The sequence below is a fragment of the Hypanus sabinus genome, chromosome 8 (genome assembly GCF_030144855.1).
Source record: "Hypanus sabinus isolate sHypSab1 chromosome 8, sHypSab1.hap1, whole genome shotgun sequence".
Classification (NCBI taxonomy): Eukaryota; Metazoa; Chordata; class Chondrichthyes; order Myliobatiformes; family Dasyatidae; genus Hypanus; species Hypanus sabinus.
The window spans coordinates 65048051-65075974 of NC_082713.1; the positions used below are offsets into that span (position 1 = coordinate 65048051).

A 27924-nucleotide genomic window follows, 5' to 3' on the forward strand; every position below is an offset into this window, starting at 1 on the left:
GCACTGTTGTGCTTTCCTTGTAATTGCACTTAGGTGCCGGACCCTGGACAGATCTTCTGAAATAACAACACTTGAGGGACTTAAAGTTGCTGATCCTCTCCACCATATACCCAGATGGGAAGTGGCTCATGATCTCTGGTTTCCTCCTCCTGAAATCAATAATTAGCTCTTCTGTTTTGCTGGCATTGAGTGAGAGGTTGTACTTGTTGTTGATGTACCATTCTGCCAGATTTTCAGTCTCCAACTCTATGCTGATTTAGTCCATGGTGTCATCAGCAAACTTTAATATGGCATTGTAGCTGTACTTAGTCTCATAGACATAAGAATAAAATGAGTATAACAGTGGCTATGCACACAGCCTTGTAGTGTGCTTATGCTGAAGGAGATTGTGGGGAATATATTCTAGCTATAAACAAATTGGAATGGATCCAGGTCACTTCTCAGGCAGAAGTTGAAATGTTTCATCACCAACCTCTCAAAGCACTTTATCACATTAAATGTAAGTACTACTGGATGATAGTCATTGAGGCAGAAGCTGGGTACCATGTTCTTCTTATGCACTGGTCTAAATGAAGCCTGCTTGAAGCAGATGGGTAACACAGACTGCTGAAGTGAGAAGTTAAGGACCTCGTTGAATTCTCCAGCCAGTTGATCAACACAGCCGTTTAGAACCTGACCAGGGTTCCTTATCTGGGCCAAACATCTGAAGAATATATGGTAATTTCTCTAATTTCTTAGAAGTTTGTGAAGATTTGGCATGGCACCTGAAACTTTGACAGACCTCGCTATAGATGTCTGGTAGAGAGTATATTGACTGGTTGCATCACGTTCTATTATGGAAACACCAATGCCCTTGAATGGAAAAGACTCCAAAAAGTAGTGGATACAGCCCAGTCAATCACAGATAAATCCCTTAACGTCATTAAGCTCATCTTCACAGAAGCTCTATCGGTTACAGGAAAGCAGCATCCATCTTCAGGAACTCCACAATCCTGGGTATACTGTCCTCTTCCTGCTAAGAGCACCAGGTCCAGGAACAATTATTACCCCTCAAACATCAGACCCTGAAAGGAGAGGTGATAACTTCACTCAATTAAACTTGGCCCATCACTGAACTGTTCCCACAACCTTTGGGCTCACTTTGAAGGGCATGTCATCTTATGTTGTCAATATTTATTGCTTATTAATTTATTATTATCATTGTTTTTTCTCAGCTCAAACTGGTAAAACCTGGGCACAGCTGAGCATACTCATTTCCCAATTACTATGACATTTTTGATTATTCCAGCAGTGCTCAGAATAGTGGCTTTCAGGAGATTTACATAAAAATTGTTGTGTAGTCCTTATTGTTTAATGCTATTGTGTAGTGCCTTTGGGATGATTCCAGTTGTAGATATTACTGTTAGGACAATGTACACCCAGTTCATATTCCATAGAGTTCAATTTCCTCTGTTAGTTCAGCATATTTCTGCTGCTTTTCATTTATTGATTTCTGTATGCTATTAGAGTTTGGAATGACTATTTCTATTAAGTAGGATACTCTTGTTTGTTTATCCTGTAATATTATATCTGGACAGTTATTATGAATGATCTTATCTGTAATAATAGATTAGTCATAATACAATTTGTAGCACTCTGACTCTAATACTGGATCAGGCTTGTATTTATTGTGAGGTGTTATTTCATTAATGAGATTGCAACTTAAAGCAAGATTTGATGAATGATGTTTGCCATTTGATTGTGCCTGTGTAAGTAATCAGAGGGAGTTAAGCTGCTGCAGGATCCTGTGATGTGTTGGATTGTTTCTGGTTTCTCTTGGTATCTTCTACATTTATCATCCTGAATTTGTTGATCTTATTGAAACATCCTGGTTTCCTTGGCCGCATGAGTCTAGGGAAGACAATCTCCAACCCTGCCAAACCTATGAGATTGAGGCACACTTGATCCCATCCCACACCCCTGTTGGGTGGATGCTGTGTCAATTTGCTGTTATAAATTAATGCCATGAAAGAACAGACAGCACACTGCATATGATTAAAGGAATTATATTTATGAATCTTAACTAAAAGGTTAGACAAGAATAACAAAAAGAAAAGGGGCCTTTCTAATTTAACAGTCAAACGTGCACAGGTTGGAGCTCATCTTGAACTTCTCTGTCATTCACATGCTGGGCCCTTTGTCAGCGTGAAAGCATACGCCACCTTCCGAATGTCGCTCGCAATCCAGCTTGAACAAATGGGTCCCCCACCAGAACATACGCTACGACCTGTTCTCCCCAGCGCCTTCTCCCTTTATGTCCTCTCAGACAAAAGCTTCAAGCCCAATCTTTATGTCCTTCACCAAAGAAACTTTCCCTTAATCTGACCATCCCAATTGGATGGCAAACATTTCTCCTCTCTCTTATCTTCACCAGTAACCCAAACAAGCATGACGACAGTACAAACTGCTCTTACAGAACAGCCAAAATGAAATACATACAGCTTAATAGTAAAAGTATGAACATTTTATTCTGTAATATTGATTTTTTTTGTGTTAACAACCTGGTCTTTTATTGCCACAAGGAACCCTTCTGTTTCTGGGAAGATGTCTTCAACTCTGAGCCAGGTGTTTGACACCTTTTTGTTCACATCTAGTCTGCTCAGAGCGTTGGGGATGTCTTCCATGGAGGGTCATGCTCTTCCATTGGTTAACTTTTTCTTCAATAGTGATAATGTCTTCATTTTTGAGGATTGTGCTCTCATTTTAGTTTAGTGCTGTATACTGCTCATCAGATTACATATAGTTATATGAAGTGCTGATTGCAGTTTTCATCGATGGAAGTATATCCTTAAAAGTTTTATCTGACTGTTATGAAGATTTTTAATGTTTGTTATTCTCTTTCCACTTCTGTACTAGTTGATGTTAACCTCAGCACCTTCGAGTATACATAAAGTTTTCTGAAATTTGTCATTTCAGTGTTTATTTTCCATTATAAATTTTCCATATTGGGTTTGGTCCAAGATATTATGCCAAAAGAAAGGTTATTATAGGTATATTGAAAATGTTATTGCCTTTGTTATATCTTTACTGTTGAGCAATGCTTGGCAGACCTTCTTGAGCCTTCAAGTAAATTTTCTCAAAAATTTTTCCTTTATCACACTTGGTCTATTCTCTTTCCTTGTTGATATCCCAGTTACTTATATTTTTCATATTAATCGATCAGTTGTATTGTATCCTGCTGCTCTGTCTCATAGCCTATCAGATTTATTGCACCTACTACTATTCAGGACCCCAAATAGTCCTTCCAATTGAGGCAACACTTCACCTGTGAGTCAGTTGGGGTCATCTACTGTATCTGGTGCTCCCAATATGGCCTCCTGTATCTCAGTGAAAAGCAATGTAGACTGCGAGACCACTTTTCCGAGAACTGTGCTCCTGTCTGCTAGAAAAACCAGAATCTCCTTGTGGCTACCCATTTTAATTCCACTTCCCATTCTCGTTCTGACATGCCAGTCCATGGCCTCCACTACTGTCGTGATGAGTCCACACTTAGGTTAGAGGAGCAACACCCTGTATTCCATCTGGGTAGACTCAAAACTAATGACATGAACATTGATTTCTCAAACTTTTGGTAATGCCAGGGCACCCTTCACCATTCCCTATTCCCATTTTCCTCTCTCACCTTATTTCCTTACATGGACATCACCTCCCTCTGGTGCTAACCCTTCTTTTCTTTCATCCACAGCCCTTTGTCCTCTCCTATCGGATTCCCCCTTCTCTAGACCTCACTTTGTCCAATCAACTTTGCAGCTCTTTACTTCACCTCTCCACCCCTTTCCAATTTCACTGTTCACCTTGTGTTTCTTCTTTCCTTCTTTCCTCTTTATTTTTCTCCAGTCTTGATGAAGAATCTCAGGCTGAAATGTCGAATGTATTCTTTTTCATAATTGCTGTCTGTCCTGCTGAGTTCCTCCAGCAGGATACATATGTTGCTTGGATTAGAGAGTTGCATTGGAAAGTGCCTCAGTTTATTTTGATAATGGTGAAACTGTAGGTCAATTTTAGTTGTTAATAGGTAGGGTGATTATGGTATGCTTCATCAGATGTTGCTGGAATTTCACTAGGATTGGGTGTATTATTTATACTTTTGTTATTATTTATTGTTTCTCAGCTCAAGCTGGTAAAACCTGAGGTATGGGCAATGCCAAGTACACTCATTTCTCAATTGCTAGGATTATTTTAGATTATTTTAGTGGTGTTTAGTATTGTGGCTTTCTGAAGATTTACATAGATATTGCTGCATAGACCTAATTATTTAATTCTATTGTGTAGTGCTTTTTGTATGATACTGGTTGTAGATATTACTATCAGGAAAATGTACACCCTATTCAAGTTCTAAAGTCTTTCAATTTCCTGTTTTAATTCAGCATGCTTCTGGTTTTCTACATTTATTTCTTTCTGTAAATTATGTGTGTTTGGAATAGTTATATCAATTAAGACAATTTTTCATGCTCGTTTATCCTGAATTATTATATCCAGATAGTTAATATGGATTGTCCTATCTTTAATAACAGATAGGTCATAATGTAATTTGTGGGATTGTAACTAAAATAGGATTAGGCTGGTATTTAGAAAAACCTACAGCACAATACAGACCCTTCAGCCCACAAATTTATTTTAAGGTATAGTTTCTTTTATGAGTTTGTATTTGAAAGAAAGATTTTGATGAATGATGTTTGTCACTTATTGTGCCTGTGTAAGTAATCAGATTGAGTTAAACTGCTGCAGGATCCTAAGATGTGTTGTATTGTTTTTGGTTTCTCTTGGCATTTTCTACATTTATCATCTTGAATTTTTGGTCTTTTATTATGTAGTTTTGATCAAAAATTAATTTATCAAAACATGACTATTGTTTCTTTTCTTTTTGTATTTGTATAGTTAGGTTTCTCTGCACATTGACTGTTTGCATATTCCTTTGGGTGTGCTCATTCAATGATTCTATTGTGTTTCTTGTTCTATTGTTATATACAGTGATAAATATATACTCTGATAATAAATTTACTTTGATATTTGAACTTTGACTTAACACTTAAGAGCAAATAATTTATGATAGGTTAGATATTGAGGTACAATGAAATAATTTAGCTAAAAATACTAAGCACAGAATCTATGGACCAACACTATCTAATGGTATCATTATTTTAATTTTTTATTAGTGTTACAGCTGCTATATGATTATAATTATCTTTTTAGTCTCTGTAAGTTTATAAAATGTGTTGACAATCTCAATCAGTTTTCCTGCATATAATCTGTCATCCAGACATGCTGGTTCTAAAATTTCTGTGGAAAGTCTTCATCAGAGATCTATATACATGTCATGACCTGATTTGAAAGGAGACTGAAATGCCACTGTGAAGATTTCTGAAACAACATGACATTTTTAGTGTAAATGTCACTGCTCTAAAGCATGGAGTGGAATCCATTGCACTGAACAATGCACTTTGAATTTTACTCTTCACATCTTTGATTGGAAAAAAAGGGATAGATTCATCTATCTTGATTTTCTACCCTCTCATGAATCTATTTATTTATAAGTTATTACAGCATTTTCACAATCAACAGGGAAAACCAAAACTTGCAGGAGTCAGCTTAAATTGTTTTTATGATGAACTAAATTCATGGAGGAAGTCATATGTGATTAATACAAGTGATGATTCATAAAAAGGTGTTGGCAAAGCTTTCCCTTTTAAACTATAACCCAAAAAGTTTAAAACTGCACCTCAATCATTTCTGTAAATGAAAACTTCTGTGTTGTATGTAACTATACAACTATCCAGAATCTGCTCCCTTTGACAGTATCAGCCTGGTGTTATAAGTTCTGTCATAACACTTCTAAATTCTGGGGTACCATCAGAAGTAGAGGCTTATAAACTCAAAGCTGCTTCTTTATGAATAACCCAAACAGAATACTGAGCACACAGCAGTCAGACTTTAATAGACCTTGATATAATAAGGTTTAGTCCTGTAACTCAGCAGTGAAGCAGCAGTTTACAAGAGTTAGCATCCAAGAGCTGAGCTAAGTAGAGAGAACAGTTCTTGGACTGCTGGCTAGGATGGCAGTGAATTTTGTGATGGTGTGTACATGTGTCTGAGGGAGCCAGAGCTGAACAAGTATGCAGGACTTCAATTCGAGGTTGAAACTAAGATGTTTGTGGAGGGGGTGGGGTGGTTCTTGTTTTTAATTAACTGCGCGGAATGTTAATTGGCTTCTGGTTTAAGATGACACTGGTGAAGCTTAGCGACTACTTATTGGCTTCCAGTAAAACAAAGAAAACAACTAAATACTTTACTAATAACACTTCTTCTGGTAAATGATCACTGCAAACAAAAGTCTGTAAGTTTTCTTTTTGAGATGAGCTTTTAAACATGCCTGTAGAACCTGGTGTTTTTGAGGTATGAGCTGAAGTCTCGAATGTGCTTTACAGTTGTGGCAGGGTGGTCCGAATTGAGGTGGTGGGACCTGGCCTGAGAGCCGAGAGTGAGCCAATGTTTGGCCGTTACTGGAGTGGACTTGGAGGTGACTCAATGTGGCAGAACGGAGGTGAGGCGAGGCAAAATTGAGTGGAGAGTGAGTAAAGAACCAAGGTTTATTCGAGTTACGCACTGGCATGAATTGGAGAGGTCTGGTATTGGCCTAATAGAGGCAGCAGGGCACTGGTCTGAAAGCAATGACCCGAAGTTTGGATGATCTAAGTACGGGCCAGATTGAAAAGGACAGGGTGTTGGGTCAGAAACAAGAGACAGAATGGTTCGCCTCATTGCTCCATGATGCTTAACTTGGCTGTGCACTGAACTGAGGGTGTGACCTGCTCTTGGACCCAGTGATGTGATGCCTGGCTTTGTGCCTGTGGACTCACTTTCATAAGCTTCAGCTCTGAAAGCTACTTACTTACTCTTACAGAATACATGATTTATTTTCTTTCATCTGCATATCATGTGTTTGACAGTCTTCTTTTAATGGGTTTAACGAGATTCTTTGTTTTGTGGCTCCCTTTAAGGAGACAAATCTCAAGATTGTATAAAGTGTACATACTTCTGTTAAAAAAAATTACTCTGAACTTTGAACTTTAAATATCACATTACAGGCCAGGCAACCCCCAATAAGACGGCAACAACTGTTCGTTTAACTTGATCAAACTTCACCAATGCCGAAGGATCATAATCATAAAAGTTGGCTGATTATTTCTCAGCATATTCTGCATGGCCACCTGAGTAGTTGTGATTTTTTTGTTTCAATTTCAGATTTACAGAATATGAAGTTTTTCTTTACTTTTCAAAAGTGAAGATTTGACAGTCAATTTCAAAATCTGGTTGGCTTTCATTGGAAAAAAACACTAAGCAGGTGCATCTAGAAGCAGGTTATGTACCCAAGGGCACAAATTTCATGCAATGATGAATAAATCAGAGGCAACTTGGAAATCAAAATTATAATACAACATAGTATAGAACTGAATAGGAACAGGTTCTTTAATCCATGATGTTGTGCCAAACTAGTTTCATTAGTAATAAAATTCACAACCAAACTAAGCTCTTCTGCCTACATCACATGTATATCTTTCCATTTCCTGCAAATTTATGTGCTATTTGACAGTCTCTTGAATGCCTTTATCATATTTGTGTCCACCTGATAGTACAACAATCTCTATCTAAAAATCTTAACCCCGACACTTCCGCTCTGAGGTATTGGACATTTCAACCCCTGGAAAGTGCTACGAATACTCTACCTTTGCTTCTTATAATCTTATAAGCTTCTATGACGTCTGTCAGATCTCTCCTCAACCTGTGCTGCTCCAGAAAAATTAACACAAGTCTGTCCAAACTCTCCTTATAACACGTACCCTATAATCCGGAGAACCTCCTCTGCAATTTCTACAAAGCCCCAAAATCCTATCCTTCCGACAATGGGGTGACCAGAACTGAATGCAAATTGACGTGACTCTCTAGCAATCAAAGAGCTCCAGTCAAGAAATCTTAGGTCATATTTTTTCACTGAAATCATAACTCCGAGAGTCGAAGAAGCTCTTTGAAGAGAATATATAAATCAAAATTATACAGAAATTTTGTACCCATGCAAACCTCGTGCTTTTATAAACAATGTATGAATAAAAATGAAGTAAGTAACAACTGCAAAAATGCGGTTAGGTTTACAAGCAATATTAAATTAGAGCAGTAAGGTCTTTGAGGAAATACACAAATGTTATGCATTTAGATGTGCTTCTTTAGCAATTAAATCCATGAAATATAGATTAATATTCATCATCTTATTTAAAACTAGAAATGCTCTGCAATATGGGAGACAGAGTTTTTATTCAAGTAAAGTTAATTATTTTCTGTATTTATTCCTACTTATGACAAGAAAACAGCAGCGAAGCAAGAATAAATTGATTTGAAAATGGCTTCAGGCTTTTCTGCACTGGGTAGTTTTTTTAAATATTTCTATTCACTACTGTAACAGATTAATTGATATGAAAAATATTATAAATACATTTAAAATGTTGAAAATTTGCACAAATGCATCAAACCTTGGCATGGATCACAAAAACTGCATTCAAACTGTGTCTTGGATTTGTCAATGTATTTGACATGTTTATTCTGAGTTTCCCAGATAATGCAGTTGATGAATATTTGGCAAAACCAATATGTAACCATTTTGCCAATATCCAGATTTCCTGAGAACATAATGTATTTTTTTAATAAAACAAATTACAATTAGTGTAAACAATTGGAACTGGGGAGAGCTTGGGACGAACAACATTTTCTTTTTCTAATGTTATGCTACGATACTCTGATAATACAAAAATTATATTTCAAACTTTTAAATCAGTATTTGGGCACGCTAGTTATAGAAAGGTTAAGAAAGTAAAGACTTGAAAGGTTTTCACCTCTCAATCTGACAGATTCTGGTGCTATAATAACATTCCATAAAATCTCATTGCATCTCTCAGAAAAGAAATCTAATTGGCATAAAGCTTTAAATTAAAGTCTTAGTTATAGAAAGTATAGTACAGAAAGAGACCCTCCAGCCCATGTCCATGCTGAGCCATTTAAACTTCCTAGTCCCATCAATCTGCACCCAAACCATAGCCCTCCATAACCCCATCATCCATGTACAGTACCTAACCAAACCTCTCTTATATTTTGAAACTGAGCTTATATGCACCACTTGTGCCTGCAGTTGGTTCCACACTCTCATGGCCCTCTGAGTGAAGAAGTTTCCCCTTATGTTCCCTTTAATCTTTTCACCTTTCACCCTTAACCCATGACCTCTAGTTGTAGTCTTACCCAACCGCAGTGGAAGAAGCTTGCTTGCATTTATCCTATTTATATCCCTCATAATTTTGTATACTCTATCAAATCTCTCCTCAATCTTCTATGTTCCAAGGAATAAAGTCCTAACCTATTCAATCCTTCCTTTTAACTCATTTCCTCCAGCCCTGGCAGTATCCTTATAGCTCTTGTCTGTACTCGTTCAACTTTATTTACATCTTCTTGTAAGCAGTGACCAAGACTACACGCAAGAATCCAAATTAGGCATCACCAACATTTTACACAAATCCAGCATTGCATCCCAACTCCTATGTTCAATGCTATGGATTATGAAGGCCAATGTACCAAAAGCTTTCTTTACGATCCTATCTATCTGTGATGCCACCTTTAATGGATTATGCACCTGTATTTCCAGATTCCATTGTTCGATCACACTCTTCAGTGCCATATTGTTTGTTGTGTAAGATCTCCCCTGGTTGGTCCTCCCAAAGTGCAACACCTCACACTTGTCTGCATTGAATTCCATCTGCTATTTTCTGCCTTTTTTTTCAGCCGGTGTAGATCCCATTGCAAACTCTGATACTCTCTCTCACTGTTCAATACACCCCCAATCTTGGTGTCATCCACAAATTTGATGTTCCAGTTAACCACATTATGATCCAGATCATTGATTTAGATGACAAACAACAATAGAGCCAGCACCGAAATCTGTGGCACTCCACTAGTCACAGGCCACCAGTCAGAGATGTAATCATCTACTACCACTCTCTGGCTTCTCTCACAAAACCAAAGTCTGATCCAATTTACTATCTCAACTTGAATGCCAAGCAACTAAGCTTTCTTGAGCAACCTCCCCTACAGGACTTTGTCAAATGCCTTACTAAAGTCCATGTAGACAACATCCTCTGTCTCGACTTCATCACTTTCCTAGTAACTTCCTCAAAAATCTCTACAAGATTGGCTGACATGACTTGCCATGTACAAAGCCATGCTAACTATCCCTAATCAGTCCAAATCTATACAAATGCTCATACATCCAGTCCCTCAGAGTACCTTGAAGAATTTTGCCACTATTGATGCCTGGCTTACAGGCTTATAAATTCCTGGTTTATTTTTACAGCCTTTCTTAAACAGCAAAACAACATTAGCTGTCCTCTAATCTGTTGCTAACAATGATTTAAGTATTTCTGCTAGGGCCCCTGCAATTTCTGCACTCGTCTCCCACATGGTCTGAAGGAACATCTTGTCAGGCCCTGCAAATTAATGCATCCTAATTTGCCTCAAGTCAGCAAACACCTCCTCTTGTCCAATCTGTGCAGGGTCCGTAACCTCACCTCTGCTTTCCCTTGCTTCTATAGACTCTGTGTCTACCTCCTGAGTAAATAAAGTTGCAGAAGATCCATTTAAGATCTCCCCCATCTTTTCTGGCTCTATACGTGGATTACCAATCAGATGTTCCAGAGGACCAAATTTATCCCATGCAACCCTTTTGCTCTTAACATACCTGTAGACTCCCCTAGGATTGTCCTTCACCTTATCAACCTCATGCTTTCTTTTATTCCTCCTAATGTCTTTCTTAAGTGTTCTCTCACATGTTTACATTTAATTTGCTCCTACCTTCCCATACCTGCTGAGCAGCTCCTTTTTTTTACTTAACCAGGGCTTCAAAAGCTCTTATAAATCTGTAATTTTTTTCTTTTTATTCTGACAAGCACTGATCCCTGTGGCACTCCACTAGTCACAGATCTCCAGTCAGAGAGGCCACCATCTAATATACTCACTGGTAAGTTGAGTGAGGTCAAGAAATCAACGAAGTTAAACAATACTCAGTATATTACTTTGTTTGCAGTCTACATATTTAATTAAAATATCCCACCTTATAATAATTTGGAATGGCCCTATAGGCCTAGAATATCATTGTTCTCGTATGCTGGTTTAACTGCATTACTATTAGCAAAGTAGTTTGTTTGTATTGATTTGCTTTTGCCAATCTCAGTAATGAAACAACTTTTGGAAACTTCAATCCGGGTATCTTCTAAACACCTTTGTCTTCACATCACTGAGAGGAATATTGTGGGCTCCCTCCCTCCAATTTGAGAACTTTACCAGGAGCATTGTATACAAAGGCACTAAGCATTGTTGAGGATCCTACCTCCCATCCCCCATTGTTCTTAACCTACTAGCATCTGGAAAGAGGTACAGGAGCATCAGGACTAGGACTGCCAGATTGGGTGACAGCTTCTTCCCTCAGGCTGTGAGTCTAATGTATACCTTGCCGCTACCGAAATCTCATCATTAGGGCCGTTTACTTTTTCTGTATTGTTTACTGCAACTGTTTACCTGTGCTGTGCACAACATGTGCTTTGAACTATACTTCATGAATTTATTTTTGCTGGTATTTTATGTGTGATGCATGTTTTATGGATGCAATGTGGTCCATAGCAATATTACTTTGTTTGCTTCTATATATGTACAGTCACATATTCATTCACATAGTCATTCAGCAAAAAATTAGTCAGTTTGGCTGAAGTTCCCAATGATAAAACTCCATGACATTGTATCAATCTGCCTTTTCCCATCAACCTCACCAGTCCCAATTGTCTTCACTACCTGGAATACCAGATCATGTTGCTTGTTCGGTGTTATATGAGTTAAGGTATTATTCCACATGACCTCTTAAGTGCCGCTTAAAGAAACATTTAACACACGAAGTAGGGAATTGTTTCTCAATGTGAACAAATAGTTTTCAACATTTGTTTCAAATAAAGTCCTGGCTTGACCTTGATACTTCAGCTAAATAATAAATTGAGACAATAACTAATGGCTAAGCATCCTTCCAGGTCTTCCAAACCACGCATCCATATCATTACTTGCTGAAGCTTGTCAGATTATTAGTACGACACAGATATATACTGGGCATCTCAAACAACTGGGGTCATTCAACATGACTAAAAGGTGAGTTATCTTTTTCAGGTACATCATATTGATACAACCTTAGAAATAACATACTCAACTTGGTATTTTTAAATCAAAATCTGTTTTCTTTTCTTCACTCAGCCATGTATGAGGTTTGAATTCACAGAGTTTCAGAGCAGGTGTCAAGAACTGATCATTCTCATGTTCACTGTCAGACATCGAGGGCAAGTTTGACTCAGTATATTACAAATGTAAAAATTAGGAGCAGAAGTAGGTCATTCAAGTCCTTGAAAATGATTTACTGAGAACATGAATGATTGTAATATTAGTTCCCTCTTCCTGCACACCCCAGGAACCTTTCACTCCTTTGCTCATCAAAGATTACATAATTCCCCCGTGAAAATATGCAATTAAAAAAAAAAATTCCAGGACTTTATTCCTTGGAAAGTACAAGATTGAGAGGAGATTTGATAGGGGTGTACAAAATTATAAGGGTAATAGATAGATAGGGTAAATGCAAGCAGGATTTTTCTACAGAATACATCCAGAGGTCATGGGTTAAAGATGAAAGGTGAAAAGATTGAGGGGGAACAAGAGGGGAAACTACTTCACTCAGAAGGCTGTGTGAGTGGAATGAGCTGCCAGCACAAATAGTGCATGTAAGTGCAACTTCAACATTTAAGAGAAGTTTGGATAGGTACATTGATGGTAGGGGTACAAAAGGTCATGGTCCCGGTGCAGGTCATTGGGAGTAGGTAGCTTAAATGGTTTGGCATGGACTAGATAAGTAGAAAGGCCTATTTCTGTGTTGTACATTCTATGACTTGATGACACAATGACTCTAACATAGTGACCCTGAGTTATATTTCTCTTTATACAAGGGAAGACTTCCTTTTCATATCCAACCGTCAAGAGTCCTCGAGATTTGATGCCCCAATAAAGGTACCTCAAGGATGTGTGGTCTATTCTCTCCACACTCATGACTGTGTGGCCAGGCACAGGTCAATAGGGTCAACAGGTAGATTTAATGTCAGAGACATGTATGAAATATGTATCCTGAAATGCTTTTTCATCACAAATATCCTCGAAAACAGAGGAGTACTCCAAAGAGTGAATGACAGTTAAATGTTAGGACCCCAAAGACCCCTCTCCATCTTCCCTCTCCCATGCACAAGCAGTAGCAAGGCAACGAACCCTGCCCCCCCTCCACCAGCAAAAAAAAAGCATCGTCACCCTCCACCGAGCACTCAAGCATGCGCAAGGCATCAATAAACACACAGACTTGCAGTACTTCAAAAACTTCTTGTTCACCCAGTCATTTGACATAACACTCTCTCTCTCTCTCTCCCTTATAAGGGTAAAAACAGTGTCCATGTTGCACAGTGAGAGGGGAGATGCAACAAGCAACTCGAACAACATCTTTAAGTTTACCAGTGACATAATTGTTGTGGGAAGAATAGTAGTTGTTGATGATGAAGTGTGAAGGATGAGAAAGATCAGCTGGTTGAGAGGTGTTCCAACAAGTTCAGGTTTAGGTTCAAGTTTGTTGTCATTGGACTGCACATAGCAACTACCAAATGAAATTACATTCCTCTGGACCGTAGTGTAGCCACAGAGCATGAATCACACAGAGTATATAAAACAAAGTATCACTGTCAATAGCTTCATAAAATGAAATTCCAAGAGCATGTAGTGTACAGCATTGATAAACAGTAAACAATAGAATCACCATTAAACAGCTTGCTGTCCTATTGTTGAGAATTCAAGCAGGGCATGCATTAGTCTCACAGCCTGTGGGAAGAAGCCGTTACCCAATCTGACAGTCCTAGTCCTGATACTCCTATACCTCCTCCCAGATGGTAATAAGTCAAGGAAATTGTGGGATGGGTGGCAGGGATCCCCAGCAATGCTACATATTCAACACTCCTGGTAAACATCACAAATATGGGGGAGGAAGGCCCTATTGATCCTCTTGGTAGTTTTTATTATCCTCTGGTGAGGATTGCAGTCCAATGTCTTGTTAATTCCATATCACACAATGATACAGCATACAGATCACTCTTCTTAGTTCTCCTGTAGAAATTTGTTAGAACGGGGATGGGTGGCCTTGCCCCAGTCTCCTCAGCAAGTATTGACATTGCTGTGCCTTCTTGACGAATGAGGTGGTTGTGTAACTTCAGGCTAAACCTTCTGTTAAGTGCACACCTCGGAACTTTGTGCTCTGCAATCTCTCCATGACAGATCATCAAAGAAATCAATTCATTTAATTATCATTGAAACCATACATAGATACAGTTCAATAAGACAGCTTTCCTCTGGGACCAAGGAGTAAAACATTCAAAAATAGCAAGTAATATTCACAATAGTGAGTAATGAACCATAGTCACTTGATACAAATCCACATATATTGTCCAAGACCCTGAGCAGCAATGTCTGGCAATCAGTGATACAGTCTCCCAGCAGTGTACAGATACACTAAATCCAGCCTGTCATTCCACCTCCTGAACACGGGACCGCCAGCACTGACAGGAGAGACCAGATCCCAGCTGAGCTTGTACACCAATGCTGTAGCGCTTCCCCATCTCTCATATGGTCTACAGCAGCATGCAATATTGAGGCTTGAGACCTAGTTCTCACTACAATTGAACCTACACAGCTCCAATGTCGGCTAGTGCAACATGAGAGAGGGGTAACAAGCCTGCCCCTCCACCAACCTTTGTATCATCTGCAAACCTGGTCACAAAGCCATCAATTCTGTCATCCAAATCGTTGACATATACTGTGAAAAGAAGAGGTTCCAGTACTGACTCCTCCGGAACACCCCACTAGTCACTAGCATCCAACCAAAATGGGCCGCGTTATTCTACTCATGGCCTCCTGCCAGTCAGCCAATCTTCTGTCCATGCTAGTACTATTGCTACAGGCTAGTCCGTACTATTTCCTATAAATCCATGTGTTCTGTTCTTGTTTAGCAGTTCATGTGCAGCATCTTGTCAAAGGCCTTTAGAAATCAAAGTGAACAACATCCACCGATTCACATTTGTCTAGCCCGGGGGTCGGCAACCTGCGGCTCCCGAGCCATTTGTGGCTCTTTCACCTCTGTGCTGCGGCTCCCTGTGGCTTTGGGAAATAATTGGTCAGTATTTAATTAAAATGTATTTTATGTTAGTTTGTTAGCTTTTGAAATGTAATTATGGTGATCTTGTACAACCTAAGTGTAGCGACACATTTCCTGCCACATCCGAAACGGCTCACAATTAGCCAGCATTCCGGCTAAGGGAGATAGCCTACGGGGGTTTGTGAGTACGCGTCTTTTGCAGCATCTGCGTCCATGGGGGGCTGGGTTGAGGGAGGCTTAAAAGCAAGGCTGTTTAGTTCGAATAAAGCTATCTTTGACTGCAGTTTACTGACACCGCTACAACGTGTTTTTATCGCTGGCTGTCCAGACGGAAGGTGCTGAAACGCTTTGTCGCGTGTCTGGAAGAAGTGAAAACTTTCCTGGGCAGCAAAGGGCTCACCTTTCCTGAGCTGGAACAGCCAGAGTGGCTGGAAAAGCTACACTTCATGGTAGACATGACAGCGCACCTGAACACGCTGAACACAGCTCTTCAGGGGAAAGGACGTACAGCCCTGCACATGTTGGAGGATGTTTTGGCATTCGAGCGCAAGTTGACAGTGCTTGCCAGAGATTTACAGAAAGGCACTTTGTCTCACTTCCCCAATTTGAGAGAGTTCAAACAAGGTCACGACATGATAATTTCGGAGTATTTACATTCTGCAATCATCGCAATGCAAACATCGTTTGGGAAACGCTTCTGTGAGTTCAGAGAGGAAAAAAACACATTATCCTTCCCGGTCACTCCCTTAAGCATCGATCCTTCCCTACTGAATACGACTGCATTGGCAGGTGTGAGTCAGCCTGATCTTGAGATGGAACTGGCCGTCATAGCCGACAAAGACATATGGGTGTCCAAGTTTAGACGCTTGACAGCAGACCTTGAAGATGTTGCCCGTCAGAAGGCCGTTCTTGCTCAGAAACACAAATGGAGTGATATTGAAAACCTCACAGATGACAGCTTGCGATCCTGTGTAAAGATGAAGGTGACATCATACAGCCCTGATGTGCAGACGCTGTGCGCTGAGGTCCAGGAGCAGAAATCCCATTAACCAAGTATGATAAATATTTTAATTGCCTATTATTTTACTTATATTCATATTTTTTCATTGTTCAGTGAAATAGTCCTTTCATTTTTCAGGATGACAGCTGGCTGACGTTATTTTTGGTTTGCTGCTGGCGGAAAATTTAAGTTCGGCGTTTTTCATAAATACAAGAAGGACTCAAATAGACATTGAATATTTTACTTAAAAGTAACTTTCAACCCAACGTCTTTTTTTCGGAGTTCAAAATGTTTTTGTTGCATGCAGAAATGTAATTTCGTTTTCTCTGCAGGAGTTCATCAATTTCATAAATGCAACACATTATAGTTTGTTTATACATAGCATAAAGGCAAAAAAAACGTTTTATGCAGTGTTATTTCATTTTAAATGTCAAACGGGTTTTGCGGCTCCCAGTGTTTTCTTTTCTGTGGGAAACGGGTCCAAGTGGCTCTTTCAGTGGTAAAGGTTGCTGACCCCTGGTCTAGCCTGTCTGTTATGTTTTTGGAGAATTCCAAAGTATTTGTCAGGCAAGATTTCCCTTTAAGGAAACTATGCTGACTTTAGTCTATTTTATCATGTGCCTCCAAGTACCCCAAAACCTCATCCTTAAAATGGACTTCAACATCTTCCCTACCAGTGAAGTCAGGGTAAGTGGCCTATAATTTCCTTTCTTCTGCCTCCCTTCTTTCTTAAGATGTGGAGTGGCATTTGCAATTTTCCAGTATTGTGGAACTACTGAATTCCAGAATCTAGTGATTCTTGAAAGATTATTACTAATGTCGCCACAATCTCTTAAACTACCTGTTTTAGTGTCCTGGGGTGTGGTCCAACCAGTCAGGTGACTCATGTGCTTTCAGCTTCCCAAGCACCTTCTACTTTAATATTATTGGTTAGCTTACCTTCATGTTTCATACTTTCTCTCCTTATATTTTTTTTTTAGTTGCCTTCTGTTCGTTTTTCAATTCTTCCCAATTTTCCAGCTAAGTTCACTTTGCTAAAGTGTTTCCCTCCAGAAAGGTTTACAAAGATAGCCTCTATGCTGGGCAGAGGGTATTGATCTACTCTCAGTACTGCATTGACGGTCACCTTAAAATCACCTCAGATCCTGACGGACCCATCCTTCTTAGCTACTAGGACCACTGGCAATGCCCATGGGCTCTACTCTACCTTGGAAAGAATTTCTCCAGCCCCCATGTGATCTAGCTGTCTGGCTACTTTATCACAGATGGTATTAGGAACCAGACAGCCTTTCCAAAACATGGGTGTGGTACTTTCATTTACCATTATTTTTCCCTTGATGTATTTGAGTTTTGCAAAGCCAACTTTGAATGCTGATGTGACATCTTCCATTACCTTACTTAATTTGCTTTCAGTTAACCTATTACAGTGGATGTGGCAAGCAAATGGTGTATTGTTCTCCAATCAAATTGTAATTGTCACAGCCAGTCATAGTCCCATAATGGTGGTCCTTCTGTGTTTACCACATACAAACCGAATGTGGCTTGTCGGGTGTTGTATTTCACTGTTATGAATGTCATTCTTACAGGAATTATCTTTTCTCCAGTATAAGTTCTTAGTTGGATATCTGCAGACTTCAGGTCAGTATTTTTGAAATGTCATTCAAACTCACTTTCTGAAATGACTGAAACAGCTGAGCTTGTGCCCAATTCCATTTTAATTAATTTGCCTTTCACTTCTGATGTCAGCCACATTGCCTGCCTATTGTACATTTTCCTGTGGTAAATCTCAAGGCCAACATGCAGATTATTGTTCTTTTTAAACTGAAACTTGACTTTTTATCTGTTTCTTTTCTCTGTGTAGTCCATTTATTTTTGTCTGCCTGACATGCTCATTGTATGTACTTACTTTGTTGCATTTTCTGCAAGTCTCTCCTTTAAACCTTCGTTGGTCTGGAGTATTTGTATTCTTCAGTTTTACTTTTAACAAGATACACACTTAAGACATGGTGGCATAATAACACGTGACAATCACTTACTTTTATGTATAACCCATAATGAATTATTTAAATAAACAAAAATGCTTAATCAAAAAGTATATCTACAATAACATGCAAATATTACTGAAATATTAAACATGCAACAAAAATAAAGATGATTCTGATTCTAATATTAGCATGCCAGGTAACTCTTTTCCAGTCATGAGAATTTAATTCTGTTTCTCTTCTCACATTTGCTGCCCGACCCGTTGTGTGGTTCTAACATTTCCTGCTATTTTCATTAGACATGCTGATAAGTTGCTTATGATAAAATCAGAAAATGCTGAAAACCCTCAGCATATCAGGGCAGCATGAATTGAAAGAGTGGAAGTTAACATTTCAGGTCAACGATTCTACCTCAGAACTGGAAATAAACTGCTTGACCTGCCAGGCATTTCCAGAATTTTCTGTTTTTATCTCAGAGTTCTGCGGTGTTTGCAATTATTTTAATTTTTTATGTTGTTTACAATTGTGGGAGTTTTGTTAGAAAATGTCTATATATCACAGAAACTGCTAGATTTTAATGGAAATATGCAATTGAAGTGTTGTTTTGTTTTGGTGTTTGCTCCTAAGCTTGAGAGGTGAAATTCTTTAGGCTGCTTCTTTCTGACGTTTCTGATATCCTATTTCAATTCTCCAAGTAGCAACTCAACTTTTCATTTCACCTTTCTTAGAACCTTCCACCAACGATGTACGTCAACAACATAAAACTGGACTCAGCACCCAAACGACATTCAGATCAATTCTCCTCTGCTGGTGTCTGAAATGCTGGGTGGCTGGGAATTAATTTCCTTATGGTACTGTCATGAAACTAGCTGACTGGACATTGCAGATTAATTTACACCTCATTAATTCAGGACTTAAATTCTGCCCTCTCTGTAAAGCATTCCTCAACGTTATAAAATGTTAACAGTTTTTTTCTTTTCAAATAATTGGAATTACTTTTTGCCAAATCAAGCAATACAATATCATAGGTGTTACAATTTAAGACATATACTGTACATTATTTTCATGAAAAAAATGCTGAAATATAGGAAACATTCCTGTTTCCTACATTCAGTCACATTATTTGTCCATTGTCTACCTCTTACGTTGCTGTAAGTACATAGTTAACACAAACTAAACATCACAGTAGGTTTCACAAGTGGTAGTGATGTAAATATGATAGAGGTGTTTCAGAGGCATTTAGCTAAACACATGAATGTGCAGAGAATAGAGTAAAATGAAATTATTCATGTATGTTATTCCACATAGAATTATCCTTAACTCTATTTATTTTCTGCTCTGGAAATTAACAATTGAAAATGCTGTTGGAGATTTTTCAATGTAAAGTTGTAAATTAGTGGGACTAAACTTCATCCTTTATTGCATGCACTAAACACATGATTTAGTAGTGAAGGCATGCTCAGCCAAAATTTGTTTCAATTTAATCCAGACAAACATATTAATTGTCAGCCTTTTCTTAAGCCACTTATTTATTGCTTTCATTTATCTTTTAGCAGCGGATTGAACGTGGAATTAATCAACTGTAATTTGCACTGTCTTTCCTGTGTCTGCAGTATAAACCACAGTTCCCTTTTATGTAATTGCTCTGTTGTCACTTGTGTTCAGATAGTGACAGTTCCAGGAAATTGTCAATGAAATAAAATAACCTCACCATCAGGGAGCAGGTCATGTTGCAGGTAGTACGACTGTCAGAGATCTCCTGACCAAGGTTTGACTTTGATTTCCACTGCTTTCTGTAGAATGTGCATGCTCTCCCAGTGGCCATGTACGATTTCCTCGGCAGTTTCCTCCAAAGGTGCTCTGATTGTTAGTTTAGGCGTCCAGTGTAACAAGTTTCTGGTGCAGGGAGGTGGAAACAGTATTTTTGCGTGTCAATGAGAATATGCAAGAGTTTACTGGGGAATTAGTGTGGCAGTGAGATCTATGGGATTTTTTGAATGCAGGCTTAGACTTGATAGGCTGAATGGCCTCCTTCAAAGCTACGATGAAATATAAAATGCTTAGCTGACAAAGTGTGCCCTGTTATATTTGGGCAACAATGGTATCAGCAAAATACTCAAAATTCATTGTTTACCCAAAGCACTAAAATACTGAGCTTAACTACTGAAGAAATGGAATTATGATTTATTCTATAAATCAGTGGTATTATTTGGTTTAATTGATCATTCCCCTATTTATAATAGAAGGTTAATAACTTTAAAATTTAATACAAGCATCTATATTTTAGCCTTTCTTAAGTCACTAACTTGGATTTATAGGCACTGTAACATGTTTCCCTCTGGAATATATTTTCAGATAGATTGATGTACTACTCACTTTCTGATGGGATATATTTCATTTTTGAAAGTTCCAATCCATCATGCAAGATGTAAAAGAAAGTAATAGAGAATAAAGGCAAAGATGTTACAACCATTATGAAAAATAGATTGCAATCTGGGATTTCATTACTGAACAATATCTACTTATTGGAAGCCATTATTTTGAAAATGTACCAATAGAGAAAAAAATTCCCTTCACTATGCATCATCAAGTGTGAAGTTATAGTTTCGACTTCTGGGCATTTTTCAGGATTCAAGCAATCCTAATCATACAATGGTTCTGCCAAGTTTGGGTGCATTGTCCATCCAGTGAACAGTGATACATACTTGAGCCTTAAAGGATCAAGAACTATTCTTTTGTGCAATTTCAATGGATTATGGTGTGACTTGAGTGATGGACTCCTTCATCATGGCCTTACAGCTGATTGCCTGTCTGCACTGTAGTTTGCAGTTTATGAAGTTTGGAGATGCAGCCTGGACTGGCAGACAGGCCTGGGTGAGCAGCACATGGGCCTATGAGAAGGTGGTGTAAATGAAGGAACACCACAGCCATCTGCTCAGCTACTGACATTCTGCCCTAATTCAATGAACACATTAAAAGCAAGAACTGAAAATGTTAAATCTCCAGGTACAAGTAGCCTCCATCCAGGACAGAAAGAAAGGCTGGCAAGGTGTCTCCTTCCTGAAATGCAAGGCCAAACAAACATTCAGTTGAAGGGCATTCAGGTGTGTTCATTGATGAGGAAGCCTTCAGAAAGCATGATGAAATATTTGGTGTAATGTCAGGCTTGCCAGAAAGCCAAAATATATAATGAAGAGCAGGAAGTTAACTTTGCACTGAACTGCATTTAGAGCTATTGTTTTCAATGTGGACATGGTAGGAGCTCCAAGTGCATATTTGTAGAGCCATGTGTGAAACAACATCCGATGGCCAACATGTCCTTTTCCACCACAGCATGAGCAAAAGTCAAACTAGGCAAAGTAGAAGCCCTAAGTTCAGTTGTGCAAAGTCAGTGTATGGTCTTACCAGCTCAGAGCATTCTGATGCAGACACAGGCTACTGCTCTTGCAAGCTCTGGCTGATGTCATCATGGTACTAGATGTTAGCAGTCAACGTGACTTGCAGAGTGTTGCAGAAGTTTAGCAACATGTTGATGCTATCGTGATGAGCGACAGAGTCTACGTGGAGTGCAGTTCTGAGACTTCCATCAGGAGGTCAACATCTGTCCACAGATCATCACCACTTAGGGAGAGCTCTTGGTGTTACCATCCACCCGCTTGTCCATTGTTTAATTCATATGACAGTGATTACTGGAATTCATCTGTCATTACATTTATGCCTTGTGGCCTGATACCCGTAATTGATAGCCATGTTCTTCAGTTACCACTGACCTCAAACCATTTTCCTAAAGGGCATTTTGGAAGGAGTAGAATCTATTAAGTGTTCCTAAAGACACCTGCACATGTCAGATGATCAAAGAACCAGTTCTCTCCTGTGGCACAACCTCATTAATTTGGTCAACATTTTCACCGTTTGCTACATCATGTTTCATTTTCCCTCTATTAGGTACAGGCTGACATTCAGTGGTATGGGTCACTCCTTGTGTTGGACCTGTGGGAAGCATACTGAATGGCGGTACAGGCTCGAAGGGCCAAATGGTCTACTCCTGCACCTATTTTCTATGTTTCTATGTTTCATCTAACATAAATCTGGCAAAGTGGTCACCTTAGAAGAAACAGGTACACTACAACTCTTTCCCCTGCTGTTTGGGGCAAACCAGCTTCACCTATCAGCTTCATAGATTACTGCTTCTAGTCATTTTCTTGATCACAAATGTCCATTAGAAATGGATTCTAATTTGTTTTTAAGGAGGAACATATTCAGTGTTAATTTTATGGTTAGATGTCTAGAAAGCATAGAAGGAGGACATTCAACTCAGTTTCATGCCATTATAGCCCTGTTATTATCTATTGCATGTCCATCTATTCCTTTGTTGTTCTTCTGCTACTTAAGGGTAACTTACCCTTAGGTAACTTGTCAGCACATTTTGGTGCCTGAGAAGCTACATAACAGATGGCCTTACAATCACAGGAACAATGTGCAAATCACATAGGCAATAGCAGAGGGTGAGGATTGAAGACAGGTCCATGGAGCAGCAGCAGTTACAGATACATTACATTGCCACTTTAATTATTCACAGGTCAGGAAGTACAGACAGGATTGGCTTTGCTGCAACTCACATAAAGTGACAGAGGAACTCAGCAGATCAGGCAGCATCTATTGAAATAAAGCAGCAGCTGACATTTCACAAAGGACCCTTCATCAGGACTCTTTAGCTTTGTGTGCTCCTTTAGGACCAGGACTGCATATAGACCTGGCCTGTCCCTTTACAGCCATTGCTCTGACACTTCCCATAAAACTTATCAAGTGACTGGGATCTTTTACAATATTTGAAGTATTGTTCTTTCTCTGACTGTTAAGTCAAGAGAACATATTATGTGAATGTGGCCTTTATTGACTAACTGCAGGTAAAAAATGCATAAATATGTAGTAGAATCTGTAGTATAGTTTGCATGCTATCTTAATGAGTTTTGACAAATAATTAAACAATTTACCAGTAAGTTTTAATCAGCTGTACAACATATGGGCTTATTATAGCTTAAACTGGTGATGCAACATAAAGCAGAGAGAGACTGAAACAATGCCTAGCAGTTCATGAATCATAATCATCTTCTTCTTACTTGACCTGAACCTTCACACTCATCATCCTTCTAGGAGCAATGTTATTCATCCTTAGTTGGTAAATCTATTTACCCTTTCAGGAAAAGGGAAAGGTTTAGTAGTCTAGGACTTTCTTCTTTGGAGTGTAGGAAACTGAGGGATGATATTGATGAAGTTTATTGATGGACAGAAATTTGGATCAGAACGTTTTAGAAGGATATAGACAAATGGCATTAGTTTGGGTAAGAGCCTTGTTTGGCATGGGCTAGTTGGGCTCTTTCATTTCTTTACCCTCTCTTTCTTTACCCTTTCAGCTTTGTGTTCTCTCTTCTGCTGCTCAGTGAGTTACATTTTATTTTCTTCTTCAGAGAAAATTGCAATACTCAGTACAACAGTCAGATATCTGCATTGACAAAGAGCCATTAAAGATCCGTTGTAGTTTAATATCTATTGAGAACTAGTTTCATTTTTTTTTCAAGACAGAGGACTAATTCTTGAAAACCCTGCTATCTCCAGATTGTAATAAACCACAAATTCTGGACCGCATTTTGATATTTCTGTATAGTCTATTTCTCAATAATAACTCAAAATGATAAAACCTAAGTTTTAGCACAGTATCAGTTCCCAGCTGACAGTACAGTGTCTGCAATTCAAAGGACAGTTGGGAAATTATTACTTCAACTTTCTCTAAACTTTATTGCTAAAACCTTCAGTCAAATTGAAGAGTTGATGTGACCATATCAGAAATTGTAGTTAATAATTGGTTATACAGTTAAGAATTAAGTACTGTATTTTCTTGAGTGTTTCTTGAGCATGATCTATATTTGTCTGGGCATTATATACAAATATATTATGTATGCATTATGTAAACATTCCTGACACTTGAACCTAGAGTAAAGGCATGAATTTCAAAACGGAATATGTTCTGATGAGCTAGAATGATTAATAGCAAAAATTATTTTGAGCAAATGGCCATATTGGGCTAGTATTGCACCAAAATGAGTATCATTCACTTTCCTTAATAGGCAAATAATGTGCTGTGCCATATTAACCTATAAATACCTGGGATAAAATTAAATGTTATGTGTATATACAGTGCCTATAAAAATTATTATCTCCCAATGGAAGTTTGCATGCTCTGTTGTTGTACGCCATTGAATCATAAGTGTATTTAACTTTTTAATTTGGCTTTTTTTGACATTGATCAACAGTAAAGGACTCGTGTATCAAAGTGAAAACAGATCAATATAAAATGATCTAATTTAATTATAAATATAAAACACAAAATAATGGATTGTATGCGAATTCACCCCCTTTAATATGACACACCAGGTCATCACTGGTGCAGCCATTGATTTTAGAAGTCACATAATCAGTTAAATAGAGATCACTGTGTGCAGTCAAGGTGTTGCTATTGATTGAAGTAAAAATGCACCTGCGTCTGGAAGCTCCAGCTACTGAATATGGGTTTGTTGGATTATGAAATATGTCCCACTGTAGCTTTTTGGGTAACCTAGATTGGAAAAAAAAGTTTGGGTAGTTTGGGTAACCTAGCTCATTCCAGCAGGTCAGATTTACTGCTGGAAATTCTTCAAAATTTATTTCATATTCAAAGTATTGGTTTACAAGTCTTTTTCTTATGGGTCCCAGCATGTAGAGGTGTGGAGGGGAATGAGCGGGTTGATTGTTTGGCCGTAGGAGCTGTTAAATTTCATCTGTGGACATAGATATTCCACTTAGCAAATTGAGAGCTAAGGGCTTGTTCGGACTAAGAATTAGGGGATTTATGGTAAGATTTGTAGGATAATGGGCAGAAGGGAAGACCCCTTTACAGAATACATAAAACTACTGGATTGATGGGAGAAAGGGGTAAAACATGAATTGACATAATATGTTTAATTACTCATATCTTGTTGGAAAACATTTCTCTAGGATGTGTAGTTTTTGTCATTGTCATCATTACAAAATAGTTGAATACAGTCTTTTAAAATGTGAAGCATATAAGTTTGAAAAAAGCAAATACAGGTTGTAATATTAGCTTTGGGAGTTGATATATCTCATTTAAAAACCACTAACTTATTGAAGTGACTTTAATTTAATTCAAAAAAATTGCCTTTTATTATTTACAGTCTATATGGTTGTTGGGAGTAATTTAGCTTACATTTGATAAGGAAGTAGTAGGGGCTTTATTTCCCAACTCTCTAGACCACGCTGCTGGTGGTACTGCACCTTTAAGTTGGACTGCCAATTGCCATTAAAAGTGAAAAGAAGCAGAACAAGAAACAGTATCCTGGCAAACACTACATCATGAAGACAAAAGAATACTCCAAGCAACTCGGCAAAAAAGTTATGCACAAGTCAGATGATGGACACATGAATATTTCCAAGTCACTGAATATCCCTTGGAGTACAGTTAAATCAATCTTCAAGGAATGGAAAGAATGTGGCACAGCTGTAAATCTGCCTAGAGCAGGTTGTCCTCTAAAACTGAGTGACTGTGCAGGAAGGGGACTAGTGAGGGAGGTCATCAAGAGCAGATCTCAATCTAACTGAGTATTTGTGGCTGGACTTGAAAAAACTGTTCATTCATGAACCTCATTCAATTTGACTGAGCTTAACCAGTTTTGTAAAGAAGAGTGGGGGAAAAATTGCAGCGTCTAGATTTGCAAAACTGCTAGAGACCTATCCACACAAACTCAAGGTTGTAATTGCTGCTAAAGGGACATCAACTGACAAAGAGGGTGAATACTTACACAATCAATTATTTTGTGTTTAATAAGTGTAATACAGTTCAACCAATTTGTTATCGTTTGACATGAAGGAATCTTTTCTGTTGATTAGTGTCAAAAAAGCCAAATTAAATCCATTGTGCTTCAATATTGTAAAACAATACAACATGAAAAATTCCGTGGGTGAATGTTTTTTATATATACTATAACGATTTATTTGACAAATATTAGTTATATTTTGTAATGTGCAGTCCTCTGACAGATAAATCCACTGAAAACGGCACAATTGTGTTTAGGTTGCAAATGAGGATCATGAGCAAGGGCATCACCTTTAGATCTATGGATTATGGATCAAAAGATGTAATGTTGAGACCTCATAAAGTGCTGGTGAGGCCTCGTTTGGAGTACAATGAAAGGTTTTGGGCCTCTTATCTTAGAAAGGATGTTCTGAAGCTGGAGAGAGTTCGAAGGAGGTTCACGAAAATGATTCCAGGATTGAATGGCTTGGCATATGAAAAGTATTTGATAGCTCTGGGACTGTATTCACTAGAACTCAGACGAATGAGGGTGACTTCATTGAAAGCTATCAAATGGAAAAAGGCCTTAATAGAGTGGATGTGGAGAGGATGCTTCCTATGATGGGCGAGTCTAAGAGCAGAGGACACAGCGTCAGAGTAAAGAGTGTCCCCTCTAGAATGGTGATGAGGGAGAATTTCTTTGCTAGAGAGTGGTAATTCTTTTCCACAAGCAGCTATGGAGGCCAAGTCTTTATATAGTTTTAAGGCAGAAGTTAATTGATTCTTGATTGGTAAAGGCATGAAGGGATACGAGGAGATGGCAGGAGAATGGGGCTGAGAGGAAAGTTAGATCAGCCATGATGAAATGGTGGAGCAGACTTGATGGACCAAATAGCCTAATTCTGCTCCTATATTTTATGGTCTTATGGTCTTGCTCTGAAGGGTTTTCAAGCCAGATGTTTGTCCTAGTTGTCTTAATGTTGTACAGCTCAAAAGCAGCTCTTTAAGCTTATCATTATCTATCTTGACTGTCATGTTTTGTAACTACAAAACATGAAAACTAATTGCAGGAGAAAGATTGGAGCCCAAGAATTGTGAGTCTAAATTCAGTTTTACTTTAATCATAGAGGTGGGTGTACTTATCATGTCATAGCATAATGATGTAAACTACGCACATACTTTTACAGATTACCTACAATGCATTATGCAAACAACAAAAAATGTTTAATCAGCAAATATACTTACATTACTCAAGTATTAACAAAATATTAAATGCACAACACTTCTCCTTACTTAGTTTTAAACTTGAACTCAATATAGAATGTATCTTTACTATATACACAGTATACTATACAAAACAATGAATATACAAAGGCACACAGCTCAGTACAGTTTAAATTGTTCCATTTATGTTGAAAGATTTAATTACTGTAGAGACTTTCCTGCTGTTGTGAGATAACATCTTTCCTGAAAAGGGCTATCTCTCTGCTTGCTGGGTGACTCTGGGACTGCATGAAGTGACAGCTTTAGCCATCTTTCTTCCCCAAAAAATAATGCTGCTCTCATCAATTGATTGATGTGTCATCTCCAATTGATATCAGATGCAAACTCCACTGTGTAGGAGGGTGTTCCTATTCTGTCCTTAATCTCTCCAAAACCCAGTTTTGAACAACTCTATTGTTCCTCACCAGGGCTGCTTGTCCAGAAGTGAAACATTGAACCTCCTTGTTTGAGAAGCCTTGAATTTGCCTCATCT

At 38.4% G+C, this 27924-nt stretch overlaps 1 protein-coding gene across 1 annotated transcript; it reads left to right on the forward strand.

The window, feature by feature from the left end:
- Nucleotides 1-15277: 15277 nt before the first annotated feature.
- Nucleotides 15278-16786, forward strand: LOC132397755 (general transcription factor II-I repeat domain-containing protein 2-like). The gene is made up of 2 exons (XM_059976520.1): nt 15278-16393; nt 16479-16786. Exon 1 carries the CDS (start codon nt 15787-15789, stop codon nt 16387-16389), a length of 603 nt encoding a protein of 200 aa, XP_059832503.1. The 5' UTR covers nt 15278-15786; the 3' UTR covers nt 16390-16393; nt 16479-16786.
- The last annotated feature ends 11138 nt before the right edge of the window (nt 16787-27924 follow it).